Source organism: Teleopsis dalmanni, chromosome X, assembly GCF_002237135.1.
Source record: "Teleopsis dalmanni isolate 2A chromosome X, ASM223713v2, whole genome shotgun sequence".
Classification (NCBI taxonomy): Eukaryota; Metazoa; Arthropoda; class Insecta; order Diptera; family Diopsidae; genus Teleopsis; species Teleopsis dalmanni.
In genome coordinates, this window is record NC_051848.1 from 84,238,106 (window position 1) to 84,251,829 (window position 13,724).

The 13,724-nt window shown below is 28.9% G+C and overlaps 2 protein-coding genes across 3 annotated transcripts; both read left to right on the plus strand.

Annotated features, from left to right (window-relative positions):
- The first annotated feature begins 3,791 nt into the window (after window positions 1-3,791).
- On the plus strand, window positions 3,792-12,591 carry LOC119689768 (protein suppressor of variegation 3-7-like). Of its 2 annotated transcripts, XM_038104670.1 has the most exons (3): window positions 3,805-4,437; window positions 6,331-6,838; window positions 6,900-7,068. In XM_038104670.1, the coding sequence occupies exons 2-3, from the start codon at window positions 6,534-6,536 to the stop codon at window positions 7,051-7,053; spliced, it is 459 nt and encodes a 152-aa protein (XP_037960598.1). In that variant the 5' UTR covers window positions 3,805-4,437; window positions 6,331-6,533; the 3' UTR covers window positions 7,054-7,068. The 2 variants fall into 2 exon arrangements, with proteins under 2 accessions (XP_037960597.1, XP_037960598.1); XM_038104669.1 differs by lacking the exons at window positions 6,331-6,838; window positions 6,900-7,068 and adding an exon at window positions 11,678-12,591 and having other exon boundaries at window positions 3,792-4,437.
- Window positions 7,018-8,181, plus strand: LOC119689769. The gene is made up of 4 exons (XM_038104671.1): window positions 7,018-7,161; window positions 7,216-7,371; window positions 7,431-7,679; window positions 7,790-8,181. Coding segments are annotated over exons 1-4 (702 nt in total). The 5' UTR covers window positions 7,018-7,159; the 3' UTR covers window positions 8,085-8,181.
- Window positions 12,592-13,724: the final 1,133 nt, after the last annotated feature.

Genomic DNA, 13,724 nt, shown 5'->3' on the forward strand with positions numbered 1-13,724 from the left:
CAAAGCCAAAAAAAATCTACATCTGAAAGATCTCAACATAGACCATGATTCCAGGGATCTGGAAGCTGAAAGAACTGATTATCAACTTTGATGGACCACAAAACCTTGATAAATATATTTAGTAAACTAAATTGCGGTCTAAATATGGTACATTTTAATGCTAGAAACCTAACTGATCTAAAATTTGACTACATTAAGACTGTTTTTGAAAACTCTGATGTTGATGTCATATGCGTGTCGAAAACTTGATTTAATAGTGACATCAGTAGTTTATATCATTCACTGAACATTTATATTTTATACCGCCATGATAGGAAGCAAAAGAAAGGAGGTGAGGTTGCAATTTATTACAAGTCTTATTTGAAAAGTAATTTGGTATGTGTGTCTGGTGTCTGGTGAGTCTGACATTGAATTCGTTATCATAAGCATCAATGTTGGTTTTCATAAAATGTTGGTGGGGTGTGTGTATAATTCACACAATCGCTTCAGTTGCGATCCCTTTTCTGATTCACTGCAAACTATCGCGCTTAATTTCGGCTTCCTAGCAGTCCTTGGTGATTTTAATAATGATCTTCTCTCAAACTGTGGTAACGTTTCCCGTTTAAATGATCTTATTGCTGTGTCGGGCTTAAGTATCGTTAATAGTAACATTCCTACTAGATATGCCAATAATGTTAAGCCTAGTTTTCTGGACATAATTACAGTTTCTGATTTAAGGAAAATATTGCTGTTTGATCAGACTTCATTTGTTTCAGATCATGACCTACTATTTATTACGCTAGACTTTAAAAAAACTAAAAACTCTATCTCAAATAGATTTTCTTTTTGGAATTATAAATCAATTGATTCAGTGAGGAATTATAAATCAATTGATTCAGTGAGGTTGGTATGTTATTTCAGCTGATCAAAAGTTAGATGTATTTAATAGGAAATTGCTTAGCCTTCGTCACATTTTCATACTATTGCCATCAATAATGTTTCTTGCCCATGGTTCAGTACTAGAATAAAACGTTTTATAAATTTAAGAAATAGAAAATATGCAGTTTGGAAAAAGGCTGCAAAAAATACAAATGAATGTGTCCAAACTCCATGAAAGTGCTTAATTCAGTTAAAATAATAGCATATATATCATATTTATTTTCTTATTAAAGATAAGGTTGCAACATCATCTATAGATCATCAGTTAAATTCCTAGACGGTTTGATTTAACTACAGTGCAATCAGCTAGAAAGTGATTTATTATTATAAATATATTTAATATGTATATGCACATATATTAAAATAATTATATATGTAATTATTCAAACAACAAAACGCAATGTTTCTTGATATTTTTATTAAACTTTAAACTTTTATTAAATAAAGACCTACTTTAGTCAAAAATAAAATGCAGTCTTTATGAATTTATGTTTACCTTAACTTTGCAAACTTATCAAACTTATTAAACTTCTATTTTTCTTCTTCTCTCCTTTTATATCTTTCTTTTCTTCTTAACTAGCTTTTATTTCAATCTTTGCTCTCATATCAATCTGTGCTTTTATTTCACTGCCTTATCTCCCCTACCAGGTAGGTAGGTCCTCTACCACATTACTTTATCTATATATATATAATAATATATGAAATTCACGTTTTATTTATTATTTCTCAAATCAAGAACTAGTTAATACATTACTGCTGCAGTGTACAGTGCGGGTACAATTTACACCATTCGACGCATTATGAACTAGTGCAAAGACCAGTTCCGAGGTATATCATACGGGGACAATTCACACCGGCAATGACAACTCAATGTGAAATCCACCAGTTGAGCCCACGTAAAGTGGATTATGAAGCGACTAGTACAATTCACCTTGGAACTATTGAATTCACTAGTTCAGAACTAGTCACAGACCCTCCTGGGATTCATGTCAAAATTTGAAAAAGCTACACAGACTTTATGTTACTTATACATTTTATTTCAAGTAAAATTTGTGTTGATGTGTGTATCAGCTGTTTTGGTTTGAACTTAAATTTTTGTATGGTTTATTTGCGCGCCACTGGTGGTCTCGCCAAATTTTACTCAAAGCTGTTCAAAGAAACTCTGTGTAAGGAACGTAATTTGGCACTTTATTTGTGTTACGCTCTTTGTTTGTACTTTACTTGTGTTTTACTTGAGTTTTACTACAAGTAGCTCGTGGAACAGACCTACGAACAGGGTAACAAAATAAAATAAAAAAAGAGACAGCAAATATGAATCACATATAATAAAATAAAATTTAAATTTAAATTTAATTATACACAATTAGAAATTAAATATTTCACAATAATATTTTCACATTAACCGCTTTAATTGCGTGTTGCATTGGTTGCAAAAAATTTAAAATGCTTTATTGTAGTCTTAAAAATGAGTAGATATTAATGTTGTGTGGTTATAGAATATTTTGCATTCACGAAATTCAAAATATGTTCATTATCATTATTCAATTACAATTTTAAATAAATGTATGTATGTACCTGAAAAAGTTAATTCTTGATATGTCTAATAAATTACTGTAAAATTACGTATTTTATTTACATAACTTATTACTATATAACAATTTGTAGTATTGTATCTTAAGTGGACAACCAAGAATAATCAGATATAACAGTACCGGAACGAGTGAAAGTCGGCAAGAAATTTCGCCAGATAAACAATTATATAAATTTAGATACATTAGAAACGTTTTTATTAAAAACCATTTTAGTAGATGTATTGATTTATTTAAATTATATACCACAATTTAAAGTATATATCCATAATATGTGTATTTATTTATTAATAGTTTAAAAGTACAGAGCATTCTATTAGAATTGTTATGTTGGAATTATTGTTATTAATAATAATAGTATTAGTTTCTTTGTATTTATATACATTTTTATATTCCACATTCTATGAATATGTATTTTATTGTATTTTATCTATATTTATATTGTTATATTATAAATAAATGCTTCATATATGTATTTTGGCTTAAAACTATACAAAAATTAACATTGAGAATTAAAATGTGTCAAAGGCCACTACTATTACACTACTAAAGTACTAAAGTACAAAAGTAGCACTACTAAAGTAGTGTAATACTCCATAACATAGGACTTTGAGTTGAAGTCTGATTATGATCCGTGAAAATTGTACAATTTGCGAGTTTTAATAATAAAAAACTATTACATTTGTTTTAACGTACCATGTTTCTAAATTAGTATTAACTCTCAATTGGTAAACTTAACATATGACGTATACATATCCGATTGGAAAGTCTGGATTCAATCAAGATTTACTCTAGATCTGTCAAATGTTGTTCAATCGAACATTTTTAAGGTATTCTAACATATTTTTAAGTAGTGTTAGTAGACATTTTTATTTTTCATAAATACATATATCGATCACATCATACATTATTTGTCAAGTCACATTAAACAGCTGTTAATTTCGGGGTAATCGTGCTACTCTGGCAAAATATCTAGACTGTCATATTCGAGTTAATCTCGAGTGCTGCGCATTAATCTCGAGTGTTATGCAGATTAACTAATCAAAAATGAAAATTAAACCTTAAACCAAGAGTGAATCTCGATTAAAAAAGTAACACCAGATTTACCAATTGAAGCGCCATTACAATAAATTTTTTTATGATTTATATTTATTGAACACTATTAAAAAGCGTTCAAATATTTATAATACGGTATTAATTTTAATACATACGTACAAATAATATATAAATTTATTTGTGTTTTGCTTATGTTTCACATATTCATTTGTGTAAATAATGTCATTTGTGTAAACTTGATTCAGCAATGTGCACTTTCTTGTTTTTGCGTTTTCCATCACTGCATCACTGGTAAATGTCAACTATAGTTCAGCAATTTGCTGCAAAGCGTCAGGCAAAGACGCTTTATAAGAGCTGTGTAGGAACTCAATTTGCTGTAACATAGTTTATTATTTGAAGTGAAAGTAATAGAAAATATCACAAATAGGAATAAATTGCAATACTTTGTCGGTCGAAAGTTCGGTTCGAAAGTTAGCTGTCGTGTACGATCACGGACATAAAGTTTATAACAAAAGCACGGAATGAGGAGGCTTGGGCTGCAATAGCAGTTGAATTCTAAGAAACGGGTATGGATTTCTTATTAGTAATTAAGCAATAATTGTGGTTGGTTACTGGTCTTCAATACTATGCAATAAGTGTATGCGTTCATGAATAAAAAACCTTCAAAAAACAATATTTTACATGGATTGTTTGTTCAAGACAGGATGCTTTCTAAAAAAATGAAAAAATGAAAAATATTTATTGCAAATGTTTAAATGGAAAAACGCATCAGCAGTTGGTGGTTTTCAAACCAACACCTTTGAAATTAAAGTTTATTTTTATTGTTTTTGAAATGCAAAAATCCTTTGATATAAGTGAAGAACATAAACATGAGGTAAGTTTAAAATTAAATTGCATATTTATAAGTTTGTGAAACTATATTTGGAGGTTGCTTGATCCCCGATTTAATTGGATTTAAAATTGCAAGCTTTTCACATGACAATCACAAACACAAACACAATCTCAATCAAACAATAACTTGTGATAGCTAATTGATTATTTATATAGTTTATTAGTATACCTCCGATAATTAATTGTGTTCACGCAGAATTAAAAAAAAACAAATTTACTTTGAGAAAATATTGACACAGTCAGCGTTTCAAAAGTTATACTTAAGACAAAATACATATTTTTCATAATGAGTTGATACTAATTTTTGTTTGATAATATCTGTCAATTTGCAGAGCATAGGAGTAAGAAGATTTAAAGTTACCTCTGTAACAATATTGGTCTTTCTTCTTTCAAGCAATTGAAGGCTTGCTTGTCTATTGTCTATATCATAATTTCTTTTAACAAATTCAATAAATGCACAATCGGATCCTTGTCTGATGATTGGATGAACGGTTTGCAGTTCTCAAAACGTGTTCTGCGGTACCTACTCTTTCACGACCATTGTAGTATGTTTGGGGTGTTAATGGTAATAAATTTAGATCAAAATGTTAAGTTCGTTCAGTATTTTCGTTCTGGTTTACTTCAAAAATTTTAAATAAACTTTCGTTTCCATAATTCTAACAACATAACAGGATGCCGCCAATCAAACTTATATATAAATTATTAATTTAATTTGTTTAATATGTTATTTTGTTAATGAATTGTTAATATAATACTGCGAATATATTGTTGCCTAATAAAATATAGTTATTATTAATAAAACATCTCATATACGTTCATTTAAGTGGTACATGTAAAAACAACTTTATAGAAGGGCCGCACACCCTTCCAGATAGGGCACGCGTCGCCACTGCGCTGAAGTATGTGTGTCCGATTCGCCACATGTATATCTACATTATGTTTTCGCGTTTATATAAAACAACAAGAGCTTTAAACAAAAATGAACAATTATTATATATATTTAGCATGATTAAAACAATCAATAATTAGAAACAATTCTTTGGTATTCCATACATATTTTACACTATTTTTAAGCTCAATATATCCGTTCAATAATTAAAAATTCGATCATTTATGACCGATTTCAATCTGATAAAGGTTTTTCTTATAGAGTTCCCTACTAATTAAATTTAATCGAATGTTTAATAACTTTGTAGTAAACTGTATATTTTCTTAAATATAATACCTCTTACGTTTATATCGTATATCAATACTTAATAGACTTTCATCGCTTTCACTTTGTTTACTTTGGCACTGATAGAAATTGCTTCCCTTAACTTAAAGCGATTCAATTCATTTCATAAATATTAACTCAATCAGCAATAAGATCTAAGCACATCGAAAAATTTAACTGGTTAACGTGCTTTTAACTTGCTAAGTGTATGAATAATTCACCATTTTGTCATATGTTCTTTGTTTATATTAATAATTCTTACAAATATGATAAGAGTAGATTTAATTATTTCATTCTCTTATAAAAAAAAATATTTTTTAGATTACTAAATTTTAAACCTAAAACTATATATGAATATTTTTCTAAGGTCTTTTAAGTCTTACGTATTTCTTTGCAAAGAGTTTTTGCTGTAAAAAGATCTGGTATGGAGAAATTTAAATATTGGTACATTCAATAACTGCCAATAAAACAATTTTTAAAGATTTTCTTTAAATGCAATTGGAATCTATTAACTATATTAACTATTTTTCTTGATATTTTGAGTTTAACAGATTGTTTGTGTTGATATGACAGAGGCTTTATTGCCAAAAAATTTGCTTTCAATTATGGCTACGTTATTAGTTGTAAATAATTATTATCCCACTTTCAAATGACTTTGATAAGTGTTGACCAGATATTTAGAATATCTGGCAATATCTAGCAATATCTAGCAATATCTGGCAATATCTATCAATATCTGTCAATATCTGGTAACCATAGTAAGACATTTGAGTGAAATTTTTTGCGAGCTCAGCGTCATTGCGGAAGTGGACATGTTTTATAAATATTCTTAATTGGAATATAATTGGAATATTAGCAAATTCAGAATGGATAACACAATAAAAATAAATCCAACAAGCATAATTCAAATTGGAGACTTCAAACATCCAAAATTCTCCGGTTGTGTTTACAAGAAATATTGGGGTAGAAGGGAGTATTTGAATTGTGAAAATTGGACTTCTGCTTGTAGAAAATATAAATGGATTGCAAGAGATGAAGAAAAAGGTTACTATTGTGTATGTTGTGATGTAAAAATTTGTCTAAAAAGGCTTAAACGCCACAGCAAATCAATTTTACATAAGGAATTTTCATCATATCAATTGGAGTTTATGGAATATAAAGAACTAAATAAGTGAATTAATTATTTGTTAAAACAATCATATATTTTAACTATATGGGATTTTTTTTTATAGCTCAAATATGCACATAAAGAGAGAAATTGAATCTAATGATGAAGCCTCTAATAAAATGAGAAATGAGTTGTTCAATTTTAATGAGTTTCTAGATTTCATTTGGTATCAGTGGTTAAAAAGTTATTACTGGCTCGAACAAGTTTTGCTTAATTAAAATAAATTGCAAGTATATTCACTTGCGAGAACGCCACCAAAGATCCCAAGCACACAAAGACGCAGTTAAACTGAATGGATCGGGAGAGGAGAATGGCGTCTTTACTATGTAATACTTTAACTTTTTTAACAAATCCACTTTTGAATACTAACTAAATTTTAGGAATAATTGGTTGTTAACTCTAACTAATTTTAAAGAACAGAGTTATTGTGTGCTCTGTGATATTTACATAAAATCAATTTATTTTAAACATCACACTAGAGGATGTAATCATACGAAATTTCTAACATTAATACACAAGGATCAATCGATAGTAAAGTACGTGTTTCAATAGTATAAGTCATTCCTTTTAAAATAATATTTTTCCACAATTTTAGTGAAACTGCAGAAAAAATAAAGAATGAGACTTTGTTCATAATTAATAGTAAAACTTATTCGTGTATTAGTGACGAGTTACGAAAGAAGTATGATTGGGTTTCTTATGACGGTCAAAATGCATTGATGGCATTTTGCAAAGTTTGTAATAAGAATATTACTCTCCCTTGGTCTGAAACTAAGTTGAAGTTACATGAAAAAATTGCTCATGGAGAATACAGAACGAACATATATAAAAATTACGTGGAAAGGTAAGATGTTAGCATGTTTTTCTAGCATACTTTGTATTTTATATGATATTAACTTAGAGTAAGGCAAATTGCATTAATTGAATTAATTGAATAAACTCTTTTGTATTTAGTTCTCAAAGAATTGAGGAATGCGAAGAGAATGTGTACCAAACAAAACGTGTGCATCGTACAAAAAAAAATATGAACACTAAACGTGCAAAATACGCTGAAGACACGCAATCAAACAATGATGAAGACGAATCAGAATCGGATACACTCGTATCAACTAGAAATACATATGACTTATTTTTTAGAAGTGTAAGCGAAACTGTCAAAAGGCTACCCAGATATTTGGCAGTGGAAGCTAAACTGACCGTCTCGAATATCATCTATGATCTCGAGATGCGTGCAATGAGGCGGTTATAGTCATTTTTATTTATATAATATAAGTCAACACCTTGACTATGCAGGTGTTGACTTATCCACAATTTGTGTTAATATATAAATCAGATGTTCCGTTTTGGAATTGAATTCAATAACTATTAAATTAATTAATTACTCAATAAAGTAAGAAATGTTTAAAACTTTTCCATATCTTTAACGTGAACTTGTAATTTTAATTGTTTTGTTTATGAAAAGCGTGAAATGAAATTTAGTGTAATATGGCATTTCATTTGATTGGTGCTTCAGTTAATACGTTATTTGGATTTTACTCAGGTTCTACTTGGGGTAACCCATGGAACAGATCTGATCTGAACTACTGATAATACTTTGTGTGAGTTGAACTAAATTGAACTGAAAATATGTTTTCAAAGAATTTTTTGCCACTGTATTTATGTCCGTAACGTAGTCAATTAGTCGAAGAATTTTTGAGTATTTGATTTTTATATTTTGATACATTTAGTGTAAAGGATGCGTGCAAAATATTTACAATTCACAAAATAATGAAATAACATTTCTCAGTTAATAATATGAAATATCAAATTTGCTTTTTCAAGCTAGCCATAGTACTAATAACCGTTATGTGCGAAAAATTAATAAAACTTCAATAATAAAGATGTCTTGAAAAATTTTAACATTGTAGAAAGCTTTTTTATATGGAGTTTTATGTTGATTTTTCGTAAGATATGGTTGTTAGTACTAGGCTCAACCTACACAAATATCTTGTCATAAAATAAATGTTTGTGCATGTTTCCTATATATTGTGTCTGCCTGTTGGTACATTGACGCTTTCAGATTTCGCTCATGGCACAATGGCTAGCCCGGTATGCTCGCCGATTTTGGGATGGGGTTCTTGGTAACTGAGAAAATGCTACAGATAACAATCAAAAAAAGAATTTTAGTGCCATTAAAAATTTTTACACACATGCACAGGAATAATTAGATCAAACAGAGAATATGACACCTTTACCATTCTTTATCCATAAATTACTTTCATTTCGCCCCAGTATTCCTACATGTCCTTCAGTCTTGTCTAATTCATTATATGAATAATTTGTTTAACGCATTTCAACTCTACCTCTACGCACATTCATGATAAACCCCTGTAACCCTATTAGAGCCTACAATTGTTTTTAGCCGGACATTTTGGCGATTTAACGAACAGCCAACTCAACGAACCAAAATTTGTTTCAATTCCTCATAAATTAACACTATAAGTCTTTCTTTTTTTACCAGTTTTATTTCTAATTTAGAATAACATATTATGAATAAAATTGTTAATTAAACGATATTAAAAAATTATGATATAACAATTACAAACACACAGTATATAATGTAAAAGCACACCGCCACCACCATGTTTATCTGTAGCAATTGTATTTGTTTTTATTTACTTAAATAGTTGGTTATCTTCACACGTGGATTTGACCATCTTGACAATCACTGTATTATATTAGAAAAAAAACATGGATTTAACATGGAGCAGTGAGTTCTGGCTGAGTAATGTTTTATACTTTTAACATTCTAATTTAATGTTTCTTACGGGAGTTGGGTGCATTCACATTCCACATATGTGCAATTAGGGCAGCTGCAATCTGAAATTTAAGTGAAACATGCGAATAATGGCAATTTCTATGAAAACTCGCCTAAAATTATGTAAAAACTTTAGAAAAACGTCTGAACTATAGTACTTCCTTCAGTGTTCTTGAGTATTTATATTGCAGTTCTTAAGTGGAAGACAGTTTCATATTAGCATGCTTTATGTTATTTATTTAATTGTTCTTTATTTAATATTAATAAAGTTCGTTTATTATACACTGGTCGATCCACGGTTGCGTTTTCATGTGCGTATAAATAAACTAATGCTTCACCTTAAACTTATGCATAACTATATCTCTAAGATGTTGTCCTGAACCCCTTTCGAACCAGCTCTGAACCGATTTTATGTATGTGTTTTAGACATACAAAGTGAATTTCAGTTACAACAAAGGTTTCCATTTAACGTAAGGCTAACTATATTTGTAGTTTTGTTTTTTCATCTATGAATGTCGGACGTGGTGTTGCTGTCAGTTTGTTGAAAATCATCTTAAAGCAAAATTGATGCATCTCCGAATAGTGCATCATTTTCAGTTAAGTCTTTGAGTGTTCTATCTAATGGCGTTTGTATCTGTTGAATTTGGACTTAATCTAAATTTACTCTAGATTTGCCAAATTTTGTTGCCATATTGAACATTTTTAGGATAATCTGCAATTTTTGTGTTGTGTTCACCAATATATACACCAATTGAACTAAAATGTTTGCACCAACTTCTTTTTCTAAGTAGTTGTACACAACATTCACGACAATACGATTGCGACCATTTAATTATCGTTTTGCTGTCTTTCCGAAGCGTTTTGGAAAGTCTGAGTTAATCGACCTTTTGCATTCAATAAAATTTTTCAAATCTAACAATGGCTCTTTCTACAAACATTAACTTGCTGTTCTTCGTTTCCCCTCAAATAAATTGGCAAGAACTTTCTATTTTTATTTGACTTTGGAAGTAGGAGTATCTCAATGTCAATGATATAAATGCCATTGCATTTCGAAAGTACTGTTGAAATCGTGATTGTCATTATTTTGACAGATTTTTGTTGCAGAAAATGATGTCATCTGAAAGCTAGGATCAAATTTTCTTATATATCTTAAAAATAATATGTAAATTTATGGTCATTAACTATTTATGTTAATCTTCTGTAGTTGTTGGTGTTGTACAACCTTGCCATTGAAGGCAAGAGAAAGTCTCTTACGTTTATTTTATTAGGATGTATTCTTAGGGTGTTTCTCAATTCTTCCATGTTTCACTTACATTTCTTATTGGAGCTGTTCTAAGAGCAAATATATAATGTGACTACATACTTCAGTCTTCTTCCACAAAAAACCTTAAGTTTTTAGTTGTAAATATGAATTGGGTTGGATATTAACTCTGTGTACGTAAGGTTTTTTGCATAGCAGAGTGCCATGACCAACATACTTCATTTCGTTGGTAGTTCAAAAGAAGTTGTTTTTGATTTTGTGTTATAATTTTTCATAGAAAGTTGTTCTTTTCTGTTAGTTCCATTCGATCCACCAATTAATAATATTTCTCTCCATATTGGGCAGATTACTTTCGCACAGTAAGAAGGAGTTTGTCAAGCCATAACACTTATAACACTTTTCCGATTCATTTAACAAAGCTCCTTTAAACTGATTTATCTTCCACTCAATTCCACTCATTTCTTCACGAACTTGATTTTAAGTCAGCATTTTTTGATATATCTATTCTTCTGTCACTCAGTCACTCAGAAATAAGGCTTATGCCAATATCGTATTCACTCACAAATGAGAGTTATACAGTGTTAAGTAAGTTTGTTAAATTAATTATTAAGTGAAATTAAAATAGTTTGTTTATGTACATATATTCCGGTTTACTTCAATTCTTTTCATGTTTTATTTTAATAAATGTTAAAAAGACTAAAAGACGTCAATTTCCTTTACATATTTTAGTTTTATTTATATTATGTATTGAATTTCATTAATATTGTTATTTTTATTATTTCAGTCAATATTTGTAAAATTCGGTCGAAATCGAAACGTACGTTAACTCGTATAAGGAGAATTATTTAGCTGATCTTGTTGAATTATTAGTTCCTCATGCACAAACAAATAATGATATCGATTATATAGAACGATTTGATAATGAAGATGCCACAAAAAAAAAAAAAGATGCCAAGAAAACTGAAAATAATTGACGGGCCTTCATTTTTCTTCAAGCTTTATAATCTGAAGGCGAAGAAATACCACCGGCTAAGTTTGCAAACGTTCAAATCGATACAAGCTTTGCAAAGCGAACACAATTACAATTAAATACATTTAAGCCAATTATGTGTGAGAAATCTTTACAATTTGATACGAATAGATCGAAAGAAGACACATATTTCGATATATATAAACCATATATAAAAACAGTAAATAAACGACAGCGTATCGTGTTAATTCAAAATATTTTTAAAGCTATAGTTACGACTTTAGATGACTGTAGAGACTTCAATGACTCTGTAATTGAAAGTCCACAAAGCAAAAAATTTAAAAAGAAAACAGTTGAAAATAAATCTTATTCAGTACCAATAGGACCAGGAGCCAGACTCGCACCAAGAGTATCATACACAGTTTCGGAAAGAGTAGATGGTGCTACGACTGCTATGGCAATTATTCAAAAATCGACTCTACCAATTTTTACGGTACATGCAAATAATGCTAGAGCAATTAATAATTTTAGTCATAGCCTCTTAAGACAAAATGCACCACAACCACCATCTGACAACAACAATTCTGACGACGAATTTGCTGGTATTATAAGAACGGATGAGTTGGGGCTATGGATAAAGGACGAACCACTTGACGATTATGATTTGTAATTCAGTTTTGAAAATATGGTTGTTTTGTTTTTTTTGATTTAATATTAAATTTATAAAATAATCGAATACTTAGTAATTATTAAAAATTTTTTTCTAATTTATTTATATATATAGAACTATAATTTATTTTTCAAAATTTTTATTTTAATTTACTTAACTAAATAATAATGTAAAAATTAGTGTATTAAATATGTTAAAATAAATTTGTTTAAAAAGTTTAAATAGAGAATTTGGCAAATGTAATACCTATTCGCCTGTTGAACAAAAACATCTCTTTTTGTATATATTTTAAGGTTTTGCCGGCCCATTGAATGATTTATTATTCAATTTATTTGAATTTGTTATAATTTATTAGGTATTTTTTATTTATGTATTGACTTATGTTAGTATGGATTAGTGTTGGTTATGACTTTTGGTCTTGGATAGCGGTGGATTCCGTGGTTCCGAGATACCAATGTTGTATTCTATTTCTTTTACTTTTATTTTTATATTATGTTATTATTATCATTTGTATATTTATAATATTTGTATACATATATATATTTATATTCGTAACTATTTTTAAGTTTTTTAAGGATATAGTTTTTAAGATATTTTTAAGATATTTTTAATACAATCGTATTTTTAAGACATATGAGGACTGTTTCTTTAGTAACATTTCAATTTTCTACCACTCAGATGAATCTGGGGCTGGATAAATCCCAGACGAAACGCATCAGTGAAAACTGCTTAGAGGACTGTGACATGTGTTCTGATTACAGAACCTTATCTGCTAATAAAATGATATAACTTTTCTACAACTTTTTATATATATTCAAATTTTATCTTATAAATATTTATTCAATCTTTATTATTTTATTTCATTAACATACAAGTTTTATTTTATTAATATGCAAGTTTTTATTATTTTACAATCTTTATTTTATAATTGCACAATATACTTATAATTATACAGTGCTTTTTTGTAATTGTTATTTTAAATTTATTTGTACGATCTTTACATTTATGCAATTTATTTTGATACAATCAACATTTTTCTATAATCCTTTTTTTCTACAATCTTTTTATATATCTTTAATTTCTTTTGATATATCTTCCTTTGTTTCTCTACAATCTTTATTTATACAATCCTTTAAAGCTGCTAATTAGATATCCGTGATCATAAGTCACTGTGGCCGGTGGTCGTTATTT